Raw genomic sequence first — 27,617 nt, forward strand, 5'->3', positions numbered from 1 at the left:
GTAGCTCTGATTGGACCCCTAGCTTGGGCTAGGACAGTGAGGGATACAAGCAGGCAGATGGGGTGGTTCTGTCCTGAGGATTAGGATCAGATTACAATCCAAGGAAAGTGGGGAGGGGAAGAAGACCTCCTTCTTCCTTATTTTTCAGGCTTACAGCATTAGCTCCTCCTTTGTATCAGGTAAGAGAGTATTTGACCCTATGAGATCAAACTAGGATTTTCGTGGTGCTTATTCAAATCAGCAGAAGGGACCTAACATAAACTAAAATATGTTGAATCATCTCAGGTTTCTGTATAATGAGGGTCTCCTATTTTGGAATATCATCCTTAGCTTAAATTCCTGTCCTTGAGCCTAAGGATCATTATTTTTGCTGAACTTGAATGTAGGTCCCATTTCATCTTTATCATGCTTCTATTTATGGTTTTATAGGTAAGCACACCTGCTTCATTCCACCACATTCTGATGGCTTTCCTGAGTAATTATTAACTTACAGTGATCTCCCAAAGTTCCTTAGTTTTCCCTATATATAATCCCCTAGTGGGACTTCTACAACTACCTGTGTAACTATCCTATTCTATCCCTATCATTATCTCTGCAGATTAATTCTTTTTGGTGGGAATATACTCTATACCTGGCACTTTACTAACCATTGCCTTTTCTTTTTTTGGACACACCCAAAGGCATGTGGAAGTTCTTGGGCTAGGGACTGAATTCAAGCCACGTGCAGCAAGGTGACATCCTTAACCCGCCATGCCAGGAACTGGCGGGAACTCCTAACCATTATCTTCCTAATCTTCGCAAGTTTATACTGTAGGCACTATAATTATCCCGAGATAATTGGTGAAGAAATTGGTATGTTACCGAAGTTGCCAACAGAGCCATATCTCGAATTCAGTAAATGTAATTGCCTCTCCTGAGCTCTATCTAAGTCAACGTCGGCTGCTGCTCTAGCTAAATTTGACTGCCATCTAGACAAGGCTTCAAGGGCTAATAGCTAAGCGCCTATCCGCCCAGTCCAACCCGCCCCTCTCCCACCCCTTTTCTAGTCCCAAAGCCTCCTTTTTCGACTGCTGGAGCAGGAGCCAAGCCCAGCGGAGTGCACTGCGCAGGCTCGGCCGCAAAGCACTACGGGAAGGGGGTGGGTTCTGTGTGACCATTTCGCGTCGCAGTTTCTTTGAGAATCCTGGCGCGGTGAACGTCCTTCAGCGAAACTTGTGAACCTCCTTGAGCGGCTGTGGCGTTGGTCTTTAGTCCTGTGCTTTACCCGAGGTAGGTGGAGAGTTTCGCCAGTCGGAGGGAGGATGAAGTGTCCGGGAGGCCCGGGTTCTGGGGACCCGGCCTGCGTGTGGATGTCGCCTTATGGGGGTGGGCGTTCAGGGTCACGCCGCCGGGTCGTGTTTGTCGTCTCCTTTCACGTTGCGCTCCGAGTAGGGTGTCGTGGTCTACAGCTTCCAACGTTTCTCGCCGGCCGCCTGCTGCTCCTGCGGTGTAACTGGGATTTCAGCTTTTGGTCTCCCTCCTCGGCTTCCGCTTCTAAAGCATACATTTGATCACACCTGTGGCTCTCCTTCGTTAAGCAATGAATGATTTTTTTTCAAACTTAAAAAAATCGTGGAACTCCTTTTGCAAGTAGAGTTGTAACAGGATCTGAGCCAAAAGAAGTTTTTTTTATTTTTAATTACTTTAAAATCTTGGCTCGTGCTGTATTCTGATTTGAAATGGGGATTAGATGAAGGTGCAAGAACTGTATTACTCTTAGCCGTGATGGAATCAACACTTTGCCCATTTAACTCTTAGGTTGAGGCAAGAGCATTAAATAAATTTTTAGATTAAAAAAAAATACAAATGAAATGATTCCTTAACGCCAAAAGTTTCTATGTACAAAATTAAGTTCAAGGTTTTTGGTGTTCAGGGATCTTCCCGATATGACCCATGCTTTTCTAACTTAATTTCCTTCCACTATCACGCTTACTTTATCTTCAACAATAACTCCATTTCTTAAAATTCTCATATGTTTGTGTTTTTCCACAAGCTATCCCTATACCTTGACTATCCCCCATCATTGTTTCATAGACAGCTCCTTTATGGTGGTGCTTGTTTGTTTTTGACAGCTCCCACACATGCCAAAGTTCTCCTGTCAGGGATCAAACCCTCCCCACAGCAGCGACCCCAGCCAGCCGCAGCAGTGACAACGCTGGATCCTTAACCTGCTGAGCCACTGGGAAACTCCAGACCCCTACTTTAAAACCCAGCTCAAGGGAGTTTACCTTGTGGCTCAGCAGGTTAAGAACCCAACATGGTGTCTTTGAGGATGCAGTTCTATCCCTGGACTCAGAGGATCTGGTGCTGCTGCAGTGGCATAGGTCACAGATGAGCCTCAGATCTGGTGTTGACATTGCTATAAAGCAGCTGCAGCTTCCATTCGACCCCTAGCCCAGGAACTTTCATATGCCAAAGATGCGGCCTTAAAAAAATTAAAATTAAAAAAGTAAACTAAAACCTAGTTGAAATTTAACCTTTTAGAAGATTTCTTTGACCATTTTCTCTTCCCTCATTTCTGCTTTGTACCTCATATATGTTTACATTGTTGCAGTTATCATACTGTTCTAGGCAGAGGTTTTGTTTTGTTTTGTTTGCTTTTGAGGCATATGGAAGTTCCCAGACTAGGGGGTTGAATCTTTGCAGGCCTAGGCCACAGCAACTCCAGATCAGAGTGGAAACTTCCACCTACACTGCAGCCCATGGCAACACTGGATCCTTGACCCACTGAGTGGGACCAGGGACTGAACCTGCATCCTCATGGATACTAGTTGGGTTTGTTACCGCTGAGCCACAACAGGAACTCTAGGCAGAGGTTTATGAGAGTCTGCACACCCTAGTCTAACCCCCATATCTATGCACTTCATAAGTAGTGGCTCCCCATTACCACAGAACTAAGAATGGACACATTTTAGTTTCTTTTGAGAAGCATTTAGGCTTCTGCCTCCCTCTCCCTCTCATGCCAGCAAAAGAGCTTGCAGAACTCAGCAAACCTTTGCAAAGTGTAATGCATAAAGAAGTAGCTGTAGGAGTTGCTGCTGTGGCTTGTATCCATACCACACCATCTTGATTACTATGACTTTTAGTAAATTCTCCAACTTTTTTCTTTTTTGAGATTGTAGTGCCTATTCTAGGTTGTGTCTTCATTTTATGTACATTATAATCTTCTTTAAAGTTCCATAAAAACTCCCGCTAGGATTTTTTTTTTCTCATTCTTGCGCCATGTGGAAGTTCCCAGGCCAGGGACAGAACGCATGCCACAGTGGTGACAACTCTGGACCCTTAACCCCCTAGGCCACCAGGGTACTCCAGGATGTTTTAAAATATTGACCTTGTGGGAGTTCCCTGGTGGCGAGTGGGTTAAGGATCCAGCATTGTCAACAGCTGTGGCTCAGGTTCAGTCTCTGACCCAGGAATTTCTGTATGCCGCAGGTGCAGCCAAAAAAAAAAAAAAAAAATACACACGCACGCCTTGTATTATTCCATGATCCTGCTGAATTTTACTCTAGTAGTTTTATGGGGGCAGGGGGAAAGGAAGAGGAGATTCCTTAGGGCTTACTATATATGCAATCATGCTGTTTACAAATAAAGACAATTTGTTTACTTCTTTTCCGATCCTTATGCCAAATTTCTATCATGTATTTCACTTGAGCTTAAAGAATTGCCTTTAGGAGTTCTCATTGTGGCTCAGTGGAAACGAATCTGACTAGTATCCATGAGGACACAGATTCAATCCCTGGCCTTCATCAGTGGGTTAAGGATCCGGCATTGCCGTGACCTGTGGTGTAGGTCTCAGATGAGACTCAGATCCCACGTTGCTGTAGCTATGGTGTGGGCTGGCAGCTACCGCTCTAATTGGACCCCTAGTCTGGGAATCTCCATATGCTGAGAGTGCAGCCTTAAAAAGACACACATACACACAAGCCCTTTAGTATTTCTACAGTGTAGGTTTTGCTGGTGGTAAATTCTTACATTTTCACTTATCTAAAAATGTCCTTATTTCACCTTTATTTTTGAAGGGTATTTTTACTGACTAGAATTTTACGTTGCTCACCCCCCCAGCATTTTAAAGATAATCCCACTGCTCTCTGGCCTTCATTGTTTCTGACCAGACAGCCTTCATTCTTACTTTTGTTACCCTGTATGTTAATGTCCTTTTTCTCTAGCTGCTTTTAATATTTTCTTTTTATCTTTGGTTTTCACCACACTGACTGTGATGTGTGTAGTTGTGTTTTCCTTTATATTTGCCTTACTTTTATTCATAGAACTTCTTGAATTCATGTGGTTTTGTGTTTTTGTTCATTTTGAGGAAATTGTCCAGCCAGTATTCTTCAAACATTGCTTCTGTCGCATTGGCTGTTTTCTCTCATTTTCAGACTTTGTTTACGTGTGTGTCAGACCTCTTTGCTCTGTGTCACAGGTTGTTTACATTACTTGTGGGTTTTTTGGCCACCTCCAAGACATGTGGAAGGTCAGGGATTGAACCCATGCACAGCAGTGACCTGAGCCATTGCAGTGACAGTGCTGGACCCTTAACCCCGCTGCACCATAAGGAAACTCCATTATTTGCTTTTTATTTTTATCCTTTTATGCATCAGTCTTACTACTATCTACTAACTTTTTTTTAAGTGAATTCCAGGATTCTGCTGAACTTTTCCATCTTCATATTTTCCTAAACCCATCAAAGTCCTTACCTGATAATACCAATATGAGTCACCTTGGGTCTCTTGGGTTTGTTTCTGTTGTTGTTTTCGGTCTTGTTGAGTTTTGGTTGGCTGCACTGGTGGCCATATGGCAGTTCTCTGGCCAGGAATTGAATTGGAGCTGCTACTGTGACCTGTGCCTCAGCTGGCAGCAATGCTGAAACCTTAGCCCACTGAGCAAGGCTAGGAATCAAACCTACATCCTCACAGAGACGATGGTTCCTTAACCCACTGAGCCATAATGGGAAATCCTGCCCATACATTTTTATTCTGGACATTGTGGGTGAAAATTTTTATTATGATATTTTTTATTTATTTATTTTTTTGGTCTTTTTAGCTATTTCTTGGGCCGCTCCCGCAGCATATGGAGGTTCCCAGGCTAGGGGTTGAATCGGAGCTGTAGCCACTGGCCTACGCCAGAGCCACAGCAACACGGGATCCGAGCCGCGTCTGCAACCTACACCACAGCTCACAGCAACGCCGGATCGTTAACCCACTGAGCAAGGGCAGGGACCGAACCCGCAACCTTATGGTTCCCAGTCGGATTCGTTAACCACTGCGCCACGACGGGAACTCCTCTGAAAATTTTTAGAGACTCCGCCAGAGATGGTTACATTTCATTTAGGCAGGCAGGTAGTACTAGCAGATTACACTGATCTTGTTGAAGGATCCTGTAAGGCATTAATAGGACTGATCTATTTGGGTTTGCTCTTTCTTCTGGGATGTAGTCTTTTCTCCTGGGCTGTGCCCTTAGACCTAGGGTTTGATCCCCTGGAGTCTCAACTGAAAGTCCACACCTAGTCCTCTCTACCTTAGCTAGGCTTAAATTTCAGTTCTTCTTAGCCTTGCAAAGCTGCTGTAACCTCTTTTCAGGTCTTAGGCCTCCTAACTGCTATTTTCTGCTGGGATTTTTGGAGTCTTGCTCTGTGGATGTGCAGTTTAGCTAATAAGTGGAAGAGGGGAATATGTGTGTGCAAATTTGGAGGCTGATGTCTCTGAGATTCTTTCCTCCCAGATTGTACCTTTGAGTTTCAGCTACTTAGGCAGCCAAAAACTCCTTTTTCCTCAGTTCACTATGCTGCTGTTTTCTGCTTGGGCTTTTTACTCTATCCTGGTAAGTGCCCTCAGAGGTAAAGCCTCTTAATTTTATAATTGTTTCCACTGGAAGGCTTTAGCATGCTAAAAGCTATTCTGCTATAACTAAATTTATCTTATTTAAGCATATCTCTCTCTCTTTTTTTTTTTTTTGCTGCACCCACAGCATGTGGCAGAATCCATGACAATTGTTACTTGTACCACAGCTGCAACAAAACCACATCCTTCACCCACTGTGCCACAAAAGAACTTCAGGCATATTATTTTTAATTCTTGCCAGTCTGACAAAATCTGGAGTTGAGTTGGTTTAGAAGCTGAGTAGAATTTGGAGTTCCCCTCTGGCACAGTGCAGCAGGTTAAGGATACAGTCTTGTCACTGCAGCAACTCCGGTTCAATCCCTGGCCTTGGAACTTCCGCATGGGGCCAACAAATAAATAAATAAAAAGGAGAATCTGAGTAGAATTTGAATAGGCAAAAATCACTTTGCAGAGTTCCCATCGTGGCACGATGGAAACTAATCCGACTAGGAACCGTGAGATTATGGGTTCGATCCCTGGCCTCAATCAGTGGGTCAAGGATCTGGTGGTGTTGTGAGCTGTGGTGTAGATTGCAGACGCAGCTCGGATTTTGCGTTGCTGTGACTGTGGTGTAAACCGGCGGCTACAGCTCCGATTCAACCCCTAGCCTGGGAACCTCCATATGCCACAGGTGCAGCCCTTAAAAAAAAAAAATCTCTGCATGCATTATACATTAACCAGACCTCAAAGGTGGGAATGCTTGTTGGACTATTAAGATCAACTTTTCTTTCCCTTTCTTCTGATGCTAGCAAGGTAACTTCTTAAAAGATTGGCATTCTTGGGAGTTCCCGTCGTGGCGCAGTGGTTAACGAATCCGACTGGGAACCATGAGGTTGCGGGTTCGGTCCCTGCCCTTGCTCAGTGGGTTAACGATCTGGCGTTGCTGTGAGCTGTGGTGTAGGTTGCAGACGCGGCTCGGATCCCGTGTTGCTGTGGCTCTGGCGTAGGCCAGTGGCTACAGCTCCGATTCAACCCCTAGCCTGGGAACCTCCATATGCCGCGGGAGCGGCCCAAGAAATAGTAGCAACAACAGCAACAAAAAAAGATTGGCATTCTTCCCCAACTCTTTGAGGGGTCACGATGACTTGCTACTCCCTTGTACCCAGGCCAGGGATCAAACCTGGGCCACAGCAGTGACATGAATACTATGCCTTTAACTTCTGACAGGTGAAACAGTCCTCAGCTTGCTTTCTTCCTTTCCTTTCCGTTCCTGTCATTTCCTTTCCTTCCCCTTCCCCACCCCCACCCCACCGCTGGGCTAGGAGTTGAATCAGAGCTGCAGCTGAGGCTTACGACACAGCAACAACTGCATCCTCATAGACAACCAAGGTTCTGGTGCTCAACCCACTGAGCCACAATGGAACTCCTTAGATTGACTATTGATTAATTTTTCTTCAACTGGTTTATGTATGCAGTATTGTACTAATTTGTGTATCTGGAAGTAACTCTTTTTTTTTTTACCATTTTATTTTTATTACTTGAATTTATCACATCTGTAGTTATATAATGATCATAACAATCCAATTTCACAGGATTTGGAAGTAACTCCTGATAACGTGCAATTTCTTTGCAGCCTCATGGGTTTTTGTTTATTTTTTGTTTTATTGAAGTATAGTTTATTTACAATATTGTGTTTTCAGATGTACAGCAAAGTGATTCAGTTATACACATATTTTTCAGATTATTTTCCATTATAAGTTATTACAGTATATAATATCTATATTTACTGTGCCATACAATAAATTTTTGTTTTATATTGCTTAATCTCATACTCCTAATTTATCCCTCAGTTTTAGTAATCATGTTTGTTTTCTGTGAGTCTGTTTCTATTTTGTATATAGATTTATTTGTATTTTTTTAGATTCCACATAGAAGTGATATATATTATTTGTTTCTTTCTCTGCCTGACTTAGTATTCTCTAGGTCCATCCTACTATTTCCTTCTTTCTTATGGCTGAGTAATATTCCTGTGTGTATGTGTGTGTGTTTACACCAGATTTTCCGAAGCCAGTTGTCTGTTGATAAGCCCTTGGATTGTTTTTATATCTTGGCTATGGTAAACTACTGCTGTGAACATTGGGGTGCATGTATTTTTTGAGTTAGAGTTTTCATCCTTTCTGGATATATGCCTACAAATAGACTTGCTGGATCATATGGTAGCTCTATCTTAAGTTTTTTAAGAAACTTCCATGTTGTTTTCCATTGTGGCCACACTAGTTTACATTCCCACCAACCATGTAAGAGAGTTCCCTTTTCTACACCCTCTCCCATATTATTTATAAATTTTTGATGATAGCCATCTACTGGTGTGAGGTGATAGGTACCTCATTGTAGTTTTGATTTTCATTTCTCTAATAATTAGTGATGTTGATGTGCCTATTGGCCATCTGTAGTCTTTGGAGGAATGTCTGTTTAGTTCTTCTGCCCATTTTTTGATTGAGTTGTTTGGTTTTTGTTGTTGAGTTGCATGGATTGTTTGTATGTTTTGGAAATTAAGCCCTTGTTGGTTGCAACATTTGCAAATATTTTCTCTCATTCCATAGGTTGTCTTTTCGTTTTGTTTATGGTTCCCTTTGCTGGGCAAAAGCTTTTATGTTTGATTAGGTCCCATTTGTTTATTTTTACTTTTATTTCTGTTGCCCTGGGAGACTGGCCTAAGAAAACATGGCTACAATTTATGTCAGAATATTTTGCCATAGTCTTTTTTAGGAGTTTTATAATGTCTTATCTTGTTTTTAAGTTTTTAAGCGATTTGGAGTTTATTTTTATGTATGGTGTGAGGATGTGTTCTAACTTAATTGTTTTGGTTTTTTGGTTTTTTGGTTTGTTTTTTTTTTTTTTTTGCTTTTTAGAGCCAGCACCAGCAGCATATGAAAGTTTCCAGGCTAGGGATCAAGTCGAAGTAGGATCTGAGTTGTGTCTGTGACCTACACCACAGCTCACAGCACCACCTAGTGAGGCCAGGGATACTAGTTGGATTCATTTCTGCTGCGCCGCAAAGGGAACTGCATTTTGTTTTTCTTAACACCATTGATTTACATGTGGCCGTCCAACTTTCCTAGCATCACTTGCTGAGGAGATTTGTCTTTTCCCCATTGTATATTCTTTCCTCCTTTATCAAAGATTAATTGTCCATTGGTGTGCAAGTTTGTTTCTGGGCTCTCTACTCTGTTCCATTGATTTCTATGTCTGTTTTTGTGCCAGTACCATGCTATTTTGATTACTGTAGCTTTGTTATATTGTCTGAAGTCTGAAGTGTTATGCCTTTGCCTTGTTCTTTTTCCTCAGGATTGCTTTGGCAATTCCAGGTCTTTTATGGTTCCATATAAATTTTAGAATTATTTGCTCTAATTCTGTGAAAAAAAAGTCATGGGTAATTTGATACAGATTGCTAAATTAAAATGTTTTAAATTACCTATTACCAGAGTTCCCGTCGTGGCGCAGTGGTTAACGAACCCGACTAGGAACCATGAGGTTGCAGGTTCAGTCCCTGCCCTTGCTCAGTGGGTTAACGATCCGGCGTTGCCGTGAGCTGTGGTGTAGGTTGCAGACGCGGCTTGGATCCTGCGTTGCTGTGGTTCTGGCGTAGGCCGGTGGCTACAGCTCCAATTCAACCCCTAGCCTGGGAACCTCCATATGCCGCGGGAGCGGCCCAAGAAATAACAACAACCGAAAAAAGAAAAAAAAAGAAATGTTATATACTATTTTCCTTTGCCTCAAAAATACATTTTAGATTAATTATATTTTCAGGGTACTTTCTATTCTTTGCCTGTGTGATAATTGACATGCATCAAGGGATTCCAAGATGTCAGAGTTCATAGGTGTTTTATTTTTTTGTCTTTTGTCTTTTTAGGACCATACCTGAGGCATGTGGAGGTTCCCAGGCTAGGGGTCTTATTGGAGCTGTTACCACCGGCCTATGCCAGAGCCACAGCAACGCCAGATCTGAGCCGCATCTTCAGCCTACACCACAGCTCACAGCAATGCCGGATCCTTAACCCACTGAGGGTTTGAACCAGCAACCTCATGGTTCCTAGTCAGATTCGTTTCTGCTGTGCCACAATAGGAACTCCAAATAAATGTTTTATTTTTAATTCATCTTTAGGTTTACATAGCATATTTACTTTCAGGTGAAGGGAATCTACTTAATGGTAGTCTAGTAGTTAATTTCCAGTGACTTTTGCTTTGCTGGTTGTATGTAATGCTCATATGGGCTAAACAGAGATCATATCAGCTTTTATTGCACTTCACAGACTGGTCTTTTTTAATTTTCTGCTGTGGGATGGGAGCTTTCAGTTAAAGCTGAGTTAAAGATCAGGAACCTCAGAAATAAAAAATGACAGAATTTTTGGGTTTTCAATATACTAACTCAGAATAAAATCATAGACCTAGAATTACTCCAGTAAGAACTTTAACTTAACCGTATCTGTTCTAATTATCTCTTACCCTCCATAATCATTAGTTGTAAAGCCCTTTTTTAGTTTTAGTTTTTTCTTTTTATGGCCACACCTGCTGCGTAACTTCCACACCCTAGCTGGAAGTTTCCAAGCTAGGGGCGAATTGAAGCTGCAGCTGTGACCTATGCCACAGCCACAGCAATACTGGTTCCTTAACCCACTGAGTCAGGCCAGGCACTGAACCCACATCCTCACAGAGACAGTGGCGGGTCCTTAACCCACCGAGCCACAACAGGAACTTGAAGCCGGAGTTCCCGTCGTGGCGCAATGGTTAACGAATCCGACTAGGAACCATGAGGTTGCGGGTTCGGTCCCTGCCCTTGCTCAGTGGGTTAACGATCCGGCGTTGCCGTGAGCTGTGGTGTAGGTTGCAGACGCGGCTCGGATCCCGTGTTGCTGTGCCTCTGGCGTAGGCCGGTGGCTACAGCTCCGATTCAACTCCTAGCCTGGGAACCTCCATATGCCGCAGGAGCAGCCCAAGAAATAGCAACAACAACAACAACAACAACAACAACAAAAGACAAAAAGACAAAAGACAAAAAAAAAAAAAGGAACTTGAAGCCCCCCTCCCCTCTTTTTAAAGTATCCATTTCTCTTGGAGATGATGTAAGAAGGGGAATCTAGGAGACTTGTAATCTATAGCCAAGTTAGGATTGCAGGAACAGAAAGAATCCCAAAGGATTTAGAATTGGAGACAGCAGTTACCAGAAAAATGGAAAATAGACCTCATTTGAGGAAAAAGAGCACAAGGAACCAGTCTGTCTTTGAAAAAGAGAACTTGGGGCTGCACAATCAAGGCTCTTGTAGTTCCTCAAAAGTTACAAGATGGAATTCTTTTTTAAGCTTGAATTCACAGCAATCTTTTATATTTTGATTTTGGATTTTAGCTATTGTTAAAAAAAAAAAAAAAACACAAAAATTCAGAGTTCCCACTGTGGCAAAGCCTGATACTTAAAGATCAGGATCTCTGAGGTGGTGTGTGGGTTCATTCCCTGGCCTGGGAATATCCATATGCCATGAGTGCTGCTAAATAAATAAATGAATGAATAAATAGCTACTTCAAAAAAAAATTCAACCTAGTAAATTTGGTTTTATTCATGAATCTGGCAGTATCCCATCTAGTAAATAGCAGGGAGCTACCATGGAGATGTGCAAAAGGAAGGTTTTTGTAGCGGAAAGAGGGTAGGACAAGGAAGCTAAAAGGGTGGATTATTTTAGGCAAGGTCACCTTCCCTTAAAGGAAAGCAGGGGGTCTTGGGTAGATTACTTCACCAGTGCTAACCAGGAAATTAACCAACTGATTGGCTTAAAATTCCACTCCTCTTGGAAAGGCTAAAACTGCATTTAGGTTAGGTATTAAGTCTTGGTGGGACTTAGCACAAGTAAGTCCATTTTGGGCTTGTGGTCTTTTTAACATTACTTACCAAAAAGGAAATCATTGGTGGGGTTTTGGGGAGGCATTAAGTGTAATGGAAAAATAGATTTGAGACATAATTACAAGGTATATTGATCCAATTTGGCAATTAGATGTGGGAACTTTGCAAGAAGAGGAACTTAGGACTCTCTAGATTTCTGGCTTGGGAAATTGGGTATATACAGTAGTGCCAGTTCCCAAGAAAGGGAACATGTGTAAAGCAGTTTTATGGGGATAAAATAAGGACATAGTTTTAAATCTCTTGAATTTGAAGAAGCTGTGGAGCATCCAAGTAGGGCTGTTTAATAGGCAGTTAGGTATATGGGCTAGAGATCAGGAGAAAATATGCCTAGATGATGGTCGAATCCCAGGTTGTGCTCATAGAGAATGCAAGGAGAGTCCTGAGGAACTGTGCTCTGGAGGAACACAAATACTTAGAAACAGGTGGAGTTCCCGTCATGGCGGTTAACAAATCCGACTAAGAACCATGAGGTTGAGGGTTCAATCCCTGCCCTTGCTCAGTGGGTTAAGGATCCGGCGTTGCCGTGAGCTGTGGTATGGGTTGCAGAGACAGCTTGGATCCTGCGTTGCTGTGGCTCTGGCATAGGCTTGGCAGCTACAGCTCTGATTGGACCCCTAGCCTGGGAACCTCCATATGCTGTGGGTGCAGCCCTAGAAAGGGCAAAAAGACAAAAAAAAAAACAAAAAAACCCAAAACTTAGAAACACGTGAATTGAATGTTTGAAAAGACTGGCAAAGAGGAAGAGAAATAGGTCTTAGAGTCATAGGGTTCAAGGAAGGAGAGAATTTTTTTTTGTTTTTGTTTGTTTTGTTTTGTTTTTGTTTGTTTTGCTTTATCTAGGGCCGCTCCCACGGCATGTGGAGGTTCCCAGGCTGGAGATCGAATCAGAGCTGTAGCCACCAGCCTACACCAGAGCCACAACAACGTAGGATCTGAGCCATGTCTGCAACCTACACCACAGCTCAGGGCAACGCCAGATCCTTTAACCCACTGAGCAAGGCCAGGGATCGAACCTGCAACCTCATGGTTCCTAGTCAGATTCGTTAACCACTGCGCCACGAAGGGAACTCCAGAATTTTTTATTTAAAGACGAGAAGGAGTGGTCAGAGGGGAGCAGTAAGTAGCTCTAGAAGTTGGATTTTTGACTGTATTTAAATGCTTCTATGAGATGAACTATAACTGAACACAAGTTCGTGTGTGCTATACACAGTGAGGCCAAACAAACCAAAACATTGGAGTTTAGAGCAGAAGAAGGTTTATTGCAGGGCTTAGCAGTGAGAATGAGTGGCTCATGCTCAGAAACCTTGAACTCCCTGATGGTTTTCTGGAAGAAGTTTTTATTTATTTTTTTGGCTGCACTCACAGCATGTGAATGTTCCTAGACGGGGGATCAAACCCATGCCACAGCAGCAATCCAAGCTGCTGCAGTGACAATGCTGAGTCCTTAACCTGAACCACCAAAGAGAACTCCCTGGAAGTTTTTTTTTTTTTTTTTTTTTTTTTTAAATTTTATTTATTTATTTATTTTTTTGTCTTTTTGCCATTTCTTGGGCCACTCCTGTGGCATATGGAGGTTCCCGGGCTAGGGGTTGAATCAGAGCTGTAGCTGCCAGCCTACACCAGAGCCACAGCAACGCGGGATCCGAGCCGCGTCTGCGACCTACACCATAGCCCACGGCAACACCGGAACCTTGACCCACTGAGCAAGGGCAGGGATTGAACCCGCAACCTCATGGTTCCTAGTCGGATTCATTAACTACTGCGCCACGACCAGAACTCCCCTGGGAGAAGTTTTTAAAAGACAAAATCTGAGGTGAGGGTGTGACTTTCTACTGATTGTTTGGTAACAGGGCAGTGTTCTAGGAATCTTGTGTTCAGGTCAAAGTTACCATCCTCCACCTGGGTAGGGGCCTTATTTTCTGCAGAAGCGCTCAAAGATATAACATATTCCTTGAGGAGGAACCAAGACCCTGCCCCCAAAGCTGCACTACTGTATCTTGACTACTCCTCTCTTTTCCTTTTTGGTTTTAAGGGCTGCACCTGCAACATATGGAAATTCCCAGGCTAGGGATCAAATTGGAGCTCCAACTGCCAGCCTACACCACAGCCACAGCCATGTGGGATCCAAGCTGCGTCTGCAACCTACACCACAGCTCACGGCAACGCCAGATCCTTACCCACTAAGCAAGGCCAGGGATCGAACCCACGTCCTTATGAATCCTAGCCGGGTTCGTTAACCGCTGAGCCACGAAGGGAACTTCCTGACTATTCCTCGCTTGTTTCTGTTTTCCCTCCCTTCCCTGATTAGCAACCAGTTTTTTTCTTTTTCAGGCTGCACCTGTAGCATATATGGAAGTTCCCCACTGGGGGTTGAATCAGCTGCAGCTGCCGGCCTATGCCACAGCCACAGCATCGCCAGATCCGAGCCACATCTGTGACCTACACAGCAGCTTGCAGCAACTCTGAATCCTTGACTTGCATCCTCACAGACACTGTGTCAGGTTCTTAACCTGCTGAACCACAATTGGAACTCATAGCAACTATTTTGAATCTGCCCTTTGCAACTAGGAAAGGTCAAGGGGGCTGAATGAAACCTATTTCCTACACGCAGGGAACAGATAAAGAAAAGACTTGTATCCAGGAGAGCCCCGTAGGGTCCTACTTGGTTTCAGAACCAGTAAGGAGAAGAAGAGTTAAAGATGCAGATGATAACTAGCTCTAGAGGAGGGCAATGTGGTGGAAAGGTAGTGAGTATAGATGATTGGATTAACCTCAGAAGGCTTTACATTTTCTAAGAACCCGATAGGTTTTGTGGCTTTATGTTATAGTCAGGCCTGGGGGAATGGAAGTAGAGAATACTAGTCTCTATGATAGAAGAAAGCGTAGAGGTTTATCTCCTGGAGAAGTGTAAAGCAAAGCTATACTGGGGAGTAATAGATGGAAGGAAGCCAGTGTTGGTAATGTGAAGAACCTCAGAGCAAGCTGTTTTAAGAGCCTTTTGTGCTTCCAGAAAATTACTATATTTGAAAGGACTAATTTTTAAAAATCAGACTGCCATCATTCATATTTTATTCTAGAAATCTGGAAACTGTTCTCCAAGAAGAACCCCATTAGTTGGAAACTGGAGAATTTCTTTGCGTCAGATGCTAAGATGAAAGAATTACCAATAGATGGTGAATGTGACAAAACAGTGGCACCACAACTGAAGGGGCTAGACGAAATTAAGACAGAACCCGACAATGCTCAGGTAAATATTTTACTTTATTTTTTCTAGAGTAGCATTAATTATAAATTTTGGTTATGCAGATGCAGCTTTATTAGTTGAAAATCTTAATTCTTTCCCCAAAGCAGTTGACCAGGTAACACAAAGGTGTATGTTTAGTGCCGTAGTGAGTATATGAAAGAATATGAGAGTAGGGGAGTTGCCTTTGCGGCTCAGCGGTTAATGAACCCAACTAGGATCCATGAGGATTCGGATTCCATCCCTGGCATCGCTCAGTAGGTTAAGGATCCGGTGTTGCCCTGAGCTGTGGTATAGATTATAGATGCAGCTTGGATCCTTTGTTGCTGTGGCTGTGGTGTAGACTGGCAGCTGTAGCTCTGATTCGACCCCTGGCCTGGGAACTTTCATATGCCTCAAGTGTGGCCCCAAAAAGCAGGGGGAAAAAAAAAAAGAATATGAGAGTAGGATAGACTGGAGATGAGTTTTGGGGGTTCATAAAAGGATTGCTTATGGTATTATGGGCTTAACTGAGGTTAACACATTTTTGTTTTCATTTTTCTTAATTTGAAACTGTACTAATAAGTAGTTATGTGTTTTTATGCTGCTGTCTCTATCAAGTAGTAGAATTGGTACATTTTAAATTCTTAGAATTTTTCTTTATTATTTATCCAAATTAGTTTCATTTTTAATTTATCTCTTATATTCTGTTTAGAAATAGCCTAAAGTAAATCAATACCAAGTGAGTGTATGACTCCTGTTTTGTTGGTAAGAGAGGAGAATGTTGTCCATCTAGGAAGTACCTGTTGCTTTTTCAAACCACAGATATTCAGACATGGATTAAGTTTAGGTAGATTGCCTGCTGCTCTGAAAAAATCCTGCTTTGTAAGACTCATTCAGCCCATTCTAACAATTTTTGTGTTTAAGGTCTTCATACATGTTAGCTGTCAGTGATCAGAACAAGGAGGGAAAGTAAAGTCATATCTAGGTACAGTAGAAAATATTGTACTAACTGATGGGTATTATCAGCTGAAGGTCACTAAAAGGAGAGTGCTTACGTCCATATTCAATTCAATTATACAGTTCACTAAACAGACTTAAGTATCATTTATCATTTTCTATTGATTGACTGGTTGTTTTCATTATTTTCAACTTTTTTTTTTTTTTTTTTTTTTAGGAGTATCGTCAAGCCCAGCAGCCCAAAACTCAGGAGAATGACCTGAAAATAAACACTACATTTTCAGACAGTGGTAATAGAATTACTTAAGTTAATCTGACCCATATGACAGCCAATTTATAATTTAGTCTACTTTTTAAGAATGCCTTTTTTTTTTCTTCTTTTTTTTTTAAAGACCTCACCTGCAGCCTATGGAAATTCTCAGGCTACGGATTGAATCAGAGCTATAGCTGCTGGCCTACACCACAGCCACAGCAACATGGGATCAGAGCCACTTCTTCGACCTACACCATGGCTCATGGCAACGCCAGATCCTTTTTGACCCCCTGAGTGAGGCCAGGGATGGAACCCGCATCCACATTGAGACTAGTTGGCTTCGTAACATGCTGAGCCACAACAGGAACTCCAAGAATGCCTTTGAATAGTGCATTATTTGTTTGGGGTTTCAAGTCCAGGAGAAGTAACCACTAAAAGATAATGAAAAAGTACTTAATTTTATGTAAACACAATTTTTTTTCCTTCCTGTTTTGTGTTTATAGCTTCTCAGTTGACTACAGGCATTCAGCTTTCTCTGGAGTCATCTGGCATGAATAAGATGCTTCCTTCGGTTTCAACTACAGCAATTCAGGTCTCCTGTTCTGGTTGTAAAAAAATTTTTCAGAAGGGACAAACTGCTTATCAGAGGAAAGGGTCTACTCAGCTTTTCTGCTCCACGCCATGCATCACGGAATACATTTCATCTGTCAATTCACCAGCTCTTCCCAAGAGAAGTTGTTCAAACTGCTCAAAGTATATCATTCTAAATTATGTCCCCTTTTACTTCCCCACATAGATCTTGGTTATAATTTTCTACATTTTCTTTCTTTCTTTTTTGTCTTAAGAAGTAATCATCTTGGTTTGGGGAAAGGAAGCTTCAGTTCCTCTAATAGACTCTTCAGAAATAGTTTCTTTGTTTATCAAGAGATTTGCAGAAGTTAAAATGATAGGAGTTGTGTTTCACTTCAGCTTTAAATAATGTGACTTCCGAAACTTATTTTCATTTTCTTTTTATTTGAAATTCTCTGTAAGTGGAGTTATTGCATACCCATTCTATTTTACTGTTTAAATGTATAGGGAGAAGCCTACTAAAAAAATAATCATGTAACAGTTATTTTGGATCTTCCAAGGTATAAAATTATATAATGTTTCTCTTGTAATAGCAAATGGAGATGTTTAATTCTTTTGAAAAATAGAATAGTCTTTGGTGAACATAGATGTATGTATGTTATCTTTAAAGTTTTCTTTGAACTATTATTGGGGTCTTTTTTGTTAACTTTTTTAGGTGAGGAGAAAGGAAGTAGTAGTATTTCGTAACGTCCAGAACTTTGAACTCTACACTGAGATGTATAAAGGATGAGTGCTTTGAGTCCTAGTATTCATTAAATTCTAATGTTATGTTTTCAATTTCTTTGTTTCAGAATAAGAAAACACATAGTCCACCAGTTTTGCTACTAAATGTAATAAATTCTCTTCAAATAATCTCTTGTTTTGGAATCAGATCGCCATAATTTGAACCTTGCTTCCTCAGTTTACATTTTGCCGTTCATTGTGATCCCTGAGCAGTTATATCAGCGACATCTGAGAGCTTGTTAGAAATGCAGAATCCTAGGTCTCACCAGACCTATTGAATCAGAACTGCACTTATCCCCAAGTGATTCATATATGTGCTAAAGTTTTGAAAAGCAGTGAGAACTTCTGTCTTAGTATTCCCACCTGTTTTGTTAAATGTAAGAATTACAATCATTACATAATATATTTAAGTGATCAGAACAATCCTGACATATAGTAAGAACCCAATGTATGTTAGCTGTTGCTATTGTTCTCTTAACAAACTCACAAACCCTTTATATTGGTTGCTTCAGTTCTTCATTTGGCTGCTGCTTCAGGAGTTACCCCTTGCTCCAAGTCTTCCTTCCCAGAACTCTACTTACCTTTCTCCTGTGCTTTTTAAACACTTTAATATTATACTTTGTCCTTTTTCTTGTTTGCTGTGGGCTATATGGCACTCTCTTTAGCATGCTTTCTCTCTCTACAGAATCAAAAAACTGGAAGGGACCTTAGAGATCATCTAATCCAAACATTCTCTTTTGGTTTTGAGGAAACTGAGGCCCTGAGAAGTTAAGGTATCATGTTGCTATGTTTGGAATTTACCCATTACACATCTTCAGCAGAGCTCTCAGATTGTAAAGGCCAAAACAGGGAAGATTTAGTGTGTAAGTTGTTCATTAAAGCAGAGGAGTCCAATATGAACAAAACATAAAACAAATTTTACTTCCTTTGGAATAAAATTGTTTTGGTACAAAATACTATTTTATAGGTTGGTGGAAAGGTGGTATAGTGATGCTTAGGCTAGGAGAGGCCATCCATTGTTCAGAGTAATCTGTACTTTTTTCAGAACTTTTTTTTTTAATGGCCCACACCTGCAGCATATAGAAGTTCCTGGGCTAGAGGTCAAATCAGAGCTACAGCCACACCAATGCTGGATCCAAGCTGCATCTGCAACTTATGTTGCAGCTTGCGGCATCACCAGATCTTTAACCACTGAGCTAGGCTAGGGGTTGGAACCGCATCCTCACACAGACCGTCAGGTTCTTATCCTGCTGAACCACAATGTGATCTCTTTTAGAACTTTTTATTCTACGTTCATTAGCCTCTTGTATTGATAAAAAGTTCTCAAGATTTTAATTATCAGTTACTGATGAGATTTTTTTCTTTTTTTAGGGCTGCACCCATGGCATGTGGAGATTCCCAGGTTAAGGGTCGAATGGGAGCTATACCTGCTGGCCTACAGCAATGCTAGATCCAAGCCGTGTCTGTGACCTGTACCACAGCTCATGGCAATGCTGAATCCTTAACCCACTGAGCAAGGCCAGGGATCAAACCTGCATCCTCATGGATACTAGTCAGATTGGTTTCTGCTGAGCCATGATGGGAACTCCAAATAACAATGATTTAAAATCTGTTTTGTGTGATATAGTTTTTATTCTGCTTCATGAATCAAATGAATGATAGCTTTGAAAAGGACATTGTAAATTACGTTAGAAAGATAAGACTCCTTTTTTGAAAGCTACGAGTTTAAGTGTCGTCTCCATACTTTTTTTTTTTTTTTTTTTGGCCATACCTGAGGCATGGGGAAGTTCTGGACACTGTAGCAGGGACCCAAGCTGCTGCAGTGGCAACATAAGATCCTTAAATCTGCTGAGCTAGAAGAGAATTCCAATTTTTATACTGTATCCCAGTTAAAACCATCCATAGATCCTGAAAGAAATCAATAGAGTTCAAAAGAGGCCCAGGCATTAATGCTGTATTATTTGTAGGAAAGTTGTTCAGACCTATGCTCAGCATTTGGTTAAGCTAATTTTAGGAACTTATTAAAAAAAATTCTTTTAAAAAAAATTTTTTTTTTTTGTCTTTTGTTGTTGTTGTTGTTGTTGCTATTTCTTGGGCCGCTCCCGCGGCATATGAAGGTTCCCAGGCTAGGGGTCAAATTGGAGCTGTAGCCACCGGCCTACGCCAGAGCCACAGCAACGCAGGATCCGAGCCGCATCTGCAACCTACACCACAGCTCACGGCAACGCCGGATCGTTAACCCACTGAGCAAGGGCAGGGACCGAACCCGAGACCTCATGGTTCCTAGTCGGATTCGTTAACCACTGCGCCATGACGGGAACTCCTAAAGTTTTTTATTTTTATTTATTTATTTATTTATTTTTTGGCTGTGCCCAAGGCATATGGAAGTTCCAGGGTCAGAGCTGGAACCTGTACCATAACAGGCAGTGCCAGTGCCACTGGATCCTTAACCCACTCACCCACACAGGAACTCTTTGATTTTCTTTTTAAATAAGGCCTTAGTAGATTAGAAGCTAGCAATCTAGCATGCTAGTTGCAGTAAAAGCCAGTAAGCATTTTCAGACTACCATGCTTCTGCCAGTGTAGTTTCTTCTGCCTTCCTTTCTGTATGGGTGATTTCTTGCTATCTTAAAGGTCTGCCTCAAATATCTTCCCCCCTTGTCTATTCCCATACCATTCCTTCCTGTCCTCTTACTACCCACCCCCCACATCCAGACAGTTGTTCCATGGTCTGTGTTTTTTATAGTGTTCTTAATTCCCAAAGCATTGATCACAAAAGTAATATTTTTTAAATAATTGATGTTGCCTCAGTTAGACTATGAACCTCTCTCTCTTTTGGGGGGGCTTCACTTATGGCATGCAGAAGTTCCCAGGCCTGGGATAAAACCCCTGCCACAGCAGTGACAAAACCAAATCCTTAACCCACTAGGCCACCAGGGAACTCTCAGAATCTCTTAACGTTAGTGACCAGATTATCCTCAATTTTTTTAATTTTTATTTTTGGCTATTCCCACAGTTTGTAAAAGCTCCTAGGCCAAGGATCAGACCTGTGCTACAGCCATGATCCAAGCTGCTGCAGTGACAGTGCCAGATCTTTAACCCACTGTGCCACAAGAGAACTCCCCATACTCATTTTTTCTTTCTTTTTTTTTTTTTATTTAGGGCCACACCTGCAGCATATGGAGGTTCCCAGGCTAGGGGTTGAATTGGAACTGGCCTACACCATAGCTCGTGGCAACGCCGGATCCTTAACTCACTGAGTGAGGCCAGGGATTGAACCTGCGTCCTCATGGATGCTAGTAAGATTCGTTTCCACTGAACTCCCAGCCCATACTCATCTTTATAACTGCAAGGCCTATACACTGCCTGGCATGTAGTGAATCATAGGAAAAAAGTGTGTCACAACTGAGATACTGCATTTATTTTATTTTGTTATGTTGTTCTTTTTTGGCTACCCTGCAGCATATGGAGTTCCCGATGTGGCAGTGTCGGATCCTTAACCCACTTTACCCGGCTGGGGATCAAACCTGCATTCCAGAACTCCAGAGATGACGCTGATCCCATTGCATCGCAGCAGGAACTTGCAGATACTGCATGTAGAGCTACATTTTAAGTCAGTAAAATAACTGATTTTGTGATACTGAAAATTAACCTGTTATTTTGGTGCTATTTTAGTAGATAGGAAAATTATAATGCAGTTAGTCTCCATTTTGCAGTGGTTCTGCTTAACAGTGATTTGACTTTACAGTTGTACTAAAGTGATACACATTCAGTAGAAACCTACTTTGAATTTTGAATTTTGATCTTTTACTAGGCTAGTACGGTAGCATTCAGTATGATAATCTCATGATGTTGAATAGCGGCAGTGAGCCCAGATCCCACTCAGCCACATGATCAGGAGGGTAAACAGCTCATATACTTAAATCATTCTACACCCATACACCCATTCTGTTGTTTATGTTGTGTACACTATTCAGTAATTACATGAGATATCACTTTATTATAAAATAGGCTTCGTGTTAGATGATTTTACCCAACTGTAGGTAATAAGTGTTTTGAGCACATTTAAGGTAGGCTAGGCTAAGCTATGATGTTCTGTGGGTTAGGTGTATTAAATGCATTTTCAACTCAGGATATTTTCAATTTAAGATGGGTTTATCTGGACGTAACCCCATCATACATCAAGGAAGATTTATATGCTAAAAGTTTGTAAATATTGAAGTGTCGAAATAGTGTGGAGTTCCTTTTGTGGCATAGTAGGTTAATGATCCGGCTCGTCCCTCTGGTAACACTGGTTTGATCCCTGGCCCGACACAGTGGGTCAAGGATCTGGCATTGCTGCGGCTGTGACATAGATCACAGCTCTGGCTCAGATTCAGTCCCTGGCCTGGGGACTTCATATGCCATGGATGTAACCAAAAAGGAAAAAAAAAAATAATGTTTATTTCAAGAATATTTCATATGGAAAACCATTATCCTGGAAGACTGATACTCTTAAGAGTTCTAGGTTGCCAGGTATCTTAGTATTTCCTGTAGTAGCTGTTCTCAAATTTTTTGGTTTCTGGACCCCTTTACACTCTTAACATTTTTTGAAGACCCAAAGAGTTTATGTAGGTTACATCTACCTATACATATGTTAGAAATTAAAACTGAGTAATTTTTAACTAATTGTTAACTCACTTAAAAGTAGTAAACTTGGTGCATGTTGCTAATGGTATTTTTATGAAAGATAGCCTTTTTAAAACTTGGTGAGGAGAAGTTTCAAAAAAAAATTAGTATTGTTTTATTAGTTGGTGAACTACTATCTGGGTGAGTTTTTATATCTGCTTCTGCATTCACTTTGTTACCAAAAGTTGTTTTGGTTGAAGTCTGAAGAAAATCTGACCTTACAATAAATATTTGAAAGGGGAGGAGTGTTTTAATAGCCTTTCAGATAATTGTAGATGTTCTTTGATACTATATGAGTGATAGTTTCTTAAAGGTTAGTTGCAGTGTGGAATCTGAAACCATGTCAGTGAGTTTTATATTGTCATGTTAAAATTTATTTGTCTATTTGTACTTTTTTACCCATGAATAATTTTTGCTATCATTATTGGAAAATATTGGTTCACTGAGGTATGCAGATCTTCCAAATGTTGTCATGTTTCATTTGTAGTATTTTAAAAATCATATTTTTTTCAAAAATCACTGATCTCATCCAGAAAGTCTTACGTGTTAAGAAGTTATCAAGCAGAAGATGTCAGAAGTTTCCCACAATTCTCATTTTCTTTTTTTTTTTTCTTTTTGTTTTTTAGGGCCGCACCTGAGACATATGGAAGTTCCCAGGCTAGGGCTTGAATTGGAGCCATAGCTGCTGGCCTATGCCACAGCCACAGCAACGCAGGATCCAGGATCCAGGCTGAGCCTGCGACCTCCACCACAGCTCACGGCAACACCGGATCCTCAACCCACTGAGCAAGGCCAGGGATTGAACCTGCATCCTCCTGGATGCCAGTCAGATTCCTTAACCACTAAACCACGACAGGAACTCCGCAATTCTCATTTTCAATGAAAGCTCAGATTTTACCATTGGCAGTGATTTCTACTGGTTTTTTCCCTTGAAGTAACGGTCTTACTTTATTCATCTTTGAGAAAATACCTGCCAGATAGCCACTTCTCGCCATAGTTTGTCTAATAGTCATTCTTTCAAGTAAAAATGTATTCCATGAAAAATGTAGCTAACTCAGGTTGTAACTCTTAACATTTCCACATGGGATTTTTCTTGAGATAACCATCATACTTTGACATGTAGGGGAAATACTTTATGCCTCTGTCCTATTTCATCTCACAGAATATTAAAAAGATGTACTCAAGGGTTGAGTTTTAATAAAGTAAATAACTTTACAGCAAATTCATGGCAGTGAATAGCACAAATACTGGTACATTTTTGTATCACTGCCCTGATTTGTCTTAAGTAAGGCTCTGGCAGTTTTACCTACCATTGCTTTCTTTTCCCCCTCCCAATTTGTTGGGGTGAAATTCATATAACAAAAACCATTTCATGAGTTCCTGTCGTGGCTCAGTGGTTAATGAACCCAAATAGTATCCATGAGGCCGTGGGTTCATTCTCTGGCCTCGCTCAGTGGGTTAAGGATCGGGCGTTTCCGTGAGTTGTGGTGTAAGGTCGCAGATGTGGCTCTAATTCCGAGTGGCTGTGGCATAGGCTGGCAGCTACAGCTCCTATTGGACTCCTAGCCTGGGAACTACCATATGCCATGAGTGCGGCCCTAAAAAGACAAAAACCCCAAACATTTCAGTGCTATTTAGTACATTCACAGTATTGTACAACTAGTACCTCTATCTAGTTCCAAAACATTTCTGTCACTCTAAAGAGCATTATCAATCAGTTTCTCCTCATTCCTCTATGTCCAGTCCCCTCAACCCCTGGCAGCTATCAGTCTGCATTCTATCAATTTATCTGTTGTGAATATTTTATGTAAATGGAGTCATAAGATGTGTGATCTTTTGTGTCTGGCTTCTTTCCCTTAGCATGTTTTCAAGATTCATCCATATTGTGGCATGTATATCAGTATTTCATCCTTTTTTTTTTTTAATTAGAGTATAGTTGATTCACTATAACAATGTTGTGTTAGTTTTAGGTGTACAGCAAAGTGGTTAAGTTGTACATATACATACATTCATTCTCTTTCAGATTCTTTTCCCATATAGGTTATGACAATATTGAGTAGAGTTCCCTGTGCTATATAGTAGGTTCCCTATTATATAGTAGGTCCTTGTTGGTTTTACTGATTCATTTTATTTATTTACTTTTTAAAAAATTTTATTGGAGTCTTCATCCTTTTTTTATAGTTGAACAATGTATCATAATTTGTGTACCACAGTTTGTTTATTCATTTGTTGATGAACATTTGAGCTGTTGCCATCTTTTGACTATTGTAAATAACGATGTTAGGAACTTTTGTGTATATGTAATTTTTTGAGTACTCGTTTTCAGTTCTTTGGGGTATATACCTAGAAGTGGAATTGCAGGGGCCCACCATTGCTTTTACACCATCAGCTCAAATGTCAGCACAGTGAAAAAGGCAAATAACATGTTAATATTATGAAAATAGTTTTGATCTTGTAGGCTTCCAGAAAGTATGTGGGAAGTCCTGAGAGATTTGTAGATCAAACTTTAAAATCCTCTGTCTTGTAGATTGCAGAGTTCATCAGGTATGAATATATGACTTTTTTCAAAAGCATTTTATCATCACTAGCACCAACTAATGGAGGCCCAGGTAATCTTCAAAACTGTACTGTCAGATGTGTTTATAATCCTTACTTTATAGGTGAGGAAATTAACATTTAGGGATTATAAACGACTTAATCATTACTACTTAATGTAAGTGATAGAACTAGATACCAAATCTAGGTTTTCGTATTTCAAGGCTGATGATGTTCCTACTATTTCACAGTTTTTCAAGTACATGAAACAACAGGAGAGAGTAGTTAAGGGAGTGATTTAGTTTATGAAGAGAAAGAGATTGTGGTAAAACAGTTTAATAGTGCCCTTATTGTTTATTTTTAGAGATATTTTAAATCTAAAGGATGTGATCAGTGTCCAGCTGGAAGATACTACCACAAGTAAAAATTTTTGCAGCCAGTCTTGCCTTTCATCATATGAGAAAAGAAAACCATTTGTTACCATATGTTCTAATAGTATTTCAACCAAGTGCAGTATGTGTCAGAAGACTACTCTTGTAAGTTGCAGTTTTTCTTAACCTTTAAGGGCTCTTATTATTCTGCTTAAATATCAGAATTTTTACTGAATCTTTTTTTTAATCCTAGATTCAATATGAAGTAAAATACCAGAACGTGAAACATAGTCTTTGCAGTAATGCCTGTTTTTCCAAGTTTCACTCTGCTAACAACCTCATCATGAACTGTTGTGAGAACTGTGGAGCTTACTGTTACACCAGCTCTAATCTGTTTGATATGCTTCAGATGGAAGGACAGTCTCATTCCTTTAATAGTTCAAAGAGTATCATAGCATATAAGCAGGTATGAATAAAGATCTGTTGCATCAAGTGAGACTACTCCATTTGAAATTTGAATTTGATTGTATAGGACTCGGGGAAAATAAAAGGAAGATTGAGTCCCTTCGGTTAGTTGGCTTGTGATTGTTTGCACTTTAGGAAAATGTGAGGGTATAGATTTTAGTATCATTGGGAATAGAATAGTCTATGGTCAGTGAGACTCAACCACAAAAGTGTTTTTATCTTTAATTCCATGTATTTAATTCTTACACCTAAGCAAGGTTAAGGTGAATCAAGAATGTCACATGCTTTTCCTCAATCAGGAGTCATAGGAGGCAATAAACCAAAGAGAAGTAATCCCCCCTGTTGCTGATAGGAAGAGGCTTGGGTGGGTGGCTGTGAGAGCAGAGAAGCTGGCCCTGATCTGTTGGACTAAGTGAGATAATCACAATTAGCGATCTGAGCCCCTTTCATGAGGTGGACTGTCAAAATATTTTACTCTTTCAGATGATGCTTGAAACTCAACTCTCTGTATAAATTCTTCCTTAAAAACAAGCAATTGAACAATTAAAACAAGCTACAATTCAAATAGGTAATTTGTGAGCCACATTTTCTATGGCAGAAAGCCTACACCATGAGAATATCCTGCCTTGGGACCAAAAATGGGAAAATAGAAGGCATAGAACCCTTTATCTGAAAGCAATTAATGCCATTCCTTCCTTTCTTTATCCCTCACACTCAGTAAATCTTGTTCTATTTTTAAGAGCCTGTATTTGACTACTCAGCCTATGTGATAGAGCAGGGTTCATGTGGCTATAGGAGTTTAAAAGCACCACCTAATACGCTCTGCTGCATTTAAGATATTGTGATAGTGGAGTTCTCATTGTGGCCCAGTGGAAACAATTAAGACTAGGAACCATGAGGTTTCGGGTTCAATCCCTGGCCTTGCTCAGTGGGTTAAGGATCCAGTGTTGCTGTGAGCTGAGCTGTAGGTTGCAAACGTGGCTTGGATCTTGCATTGCTGTGGCTGTGGTGTAGGCCGGCAGCTGTAGCTCCGATTGGACCCCTAGCCTGGGAACTTCATATGCTGCAGGTTCGGCCCTAAAAAAAGCAAAAAAAAAAAAAAAAATCGTGCGATAGTGATAATGGAGAAAACCCATATTGTTAGTGAACTATAATCAAGAATTAGAAAAATATTCAAACCTATGAATCCAAAAATGGGGTGCCTTTTAATTTTTTTTTTTTTTTTTTTTTTTTCCCACTGTACAGCAAGGGGGTCAGGTCATCCTTAGATGTATACATTGCAGTTACAGTTTTTTCCCCCACCCTTTCTTCTGTTGCGACATGAGTATCTAGACATAGTTCTCAATGCTATTCAGCAGGATCTCCTTATAAATCTATTCTAGGTTGTGTCTGATAAGTGCCTTTTAATTTAAAAAATGGCTTGTTTGGTTTAATTGTAAATAATTTGGCCACATCTTTTTTTCTTTTTTCCTTTCTTTTTTGTCTGCACCACAGACAAAATATGGGATTCCTAAGCCAGGGATCAGATCCCAGCCACAGTTGTGGCAATCCCAGATCCTTTTAACCCACTGTGCCGGGCTGGAGATCAAACCTGCATCCAGGCCCTGCAAAGATGTCGCCGATCCCATTGTGCCACAGTGGGAACTCCCAAGCACATCCTCTTTTTCTTCTTTTTTTTTGCTTTTTAGGGCCAAATTTGCAGTATATGGAAGTTCCCAGGCTGGGGGTCGAATCAGAGCTATAGCTCCCAGCTTGTACCACAGCCACAGCAATGCTAGATCTGAGTCACATGTGCCACCTATACCACAGCTCATGGCAACACTAGATCCTTAACCCACTGAGCAAGGCCAGGATCGAAGCCATATCCTCATGAATACCAGTCGAGTTCTTAACCCACTGAGCCAAACAGGAACTGCCACATCCTCTTAATAGAGTATATTAGTTAAGTATTAGCTTTTCTAATAAATAAAAAATTATTTTAAAA

General features: G+C 40.9%; 1 protein-coding gene across 18 annotated transcripts in view; it reads left to right on the top strand.

The window, feature by feature from the left end:
* Positions 1-1,155: 1,155 nt before the first annotated feature.
* Positions 1,156-27,617, top strand: part of ZMYM1 (zinc finger MYM-type containing 1) — a 33,703-nt gene continuing 7,241 nt past the window's right edge. For 3 of the 18 annotated variants that reach the window (XM_084963856.1, XM_084963853.1, XM_084963862.1), the window contains exons 1-7: positions 1,156-1,269; positions 14,886-15,055; positions 16,206-16,278; positions 16,745-16,994; positions 18,280-18,367; positions 25,162-25,333; positions 25,422-25,634. Coding sequence is in view for 16 of the 18 variants with exons in the window: in XM_084963853.1 (XP_084819979.1) it covers positions 25,313-25,333; positions 25,422-25,634 (234 nt within the window). In the remaining 2 variants the exon portion in view is untranslated. Of the gene's footprint in view, positions 1,270-14,885; positions 15,056-16,205; positions 16,279-16,744; positions 16,995-17,662; positions 18,368-19,711; positions 20,358-20,787; positions 21,208-25,161; positions 25,334-25,421; positions 25,635-27,617 lie in introns of those variants that run through there. The other 15 variants (XM_084963855.1, XM_021095887.2, XM_021095895.2 and 12 more) reach the window with 10 other exon arrangements.

Source organism: Sus scrofa, chromosome 6 (assembly GCF_054392235.1).
Source record: "Sus scrofa isolate SSC_HxYL_T2T_F1_AM1 chromosome 6, Sscrofa_HxYL_maternal_Yorkshire_Landrace_v2.0, whole genome shotgun sequence".
NCBI classification, from domain to species: domain Eukaryota; kingdom Metazoa; phylum Chordata; class Mammalia; order Artiodactyla; family Suidae; genus Sus; species Sus scrofa.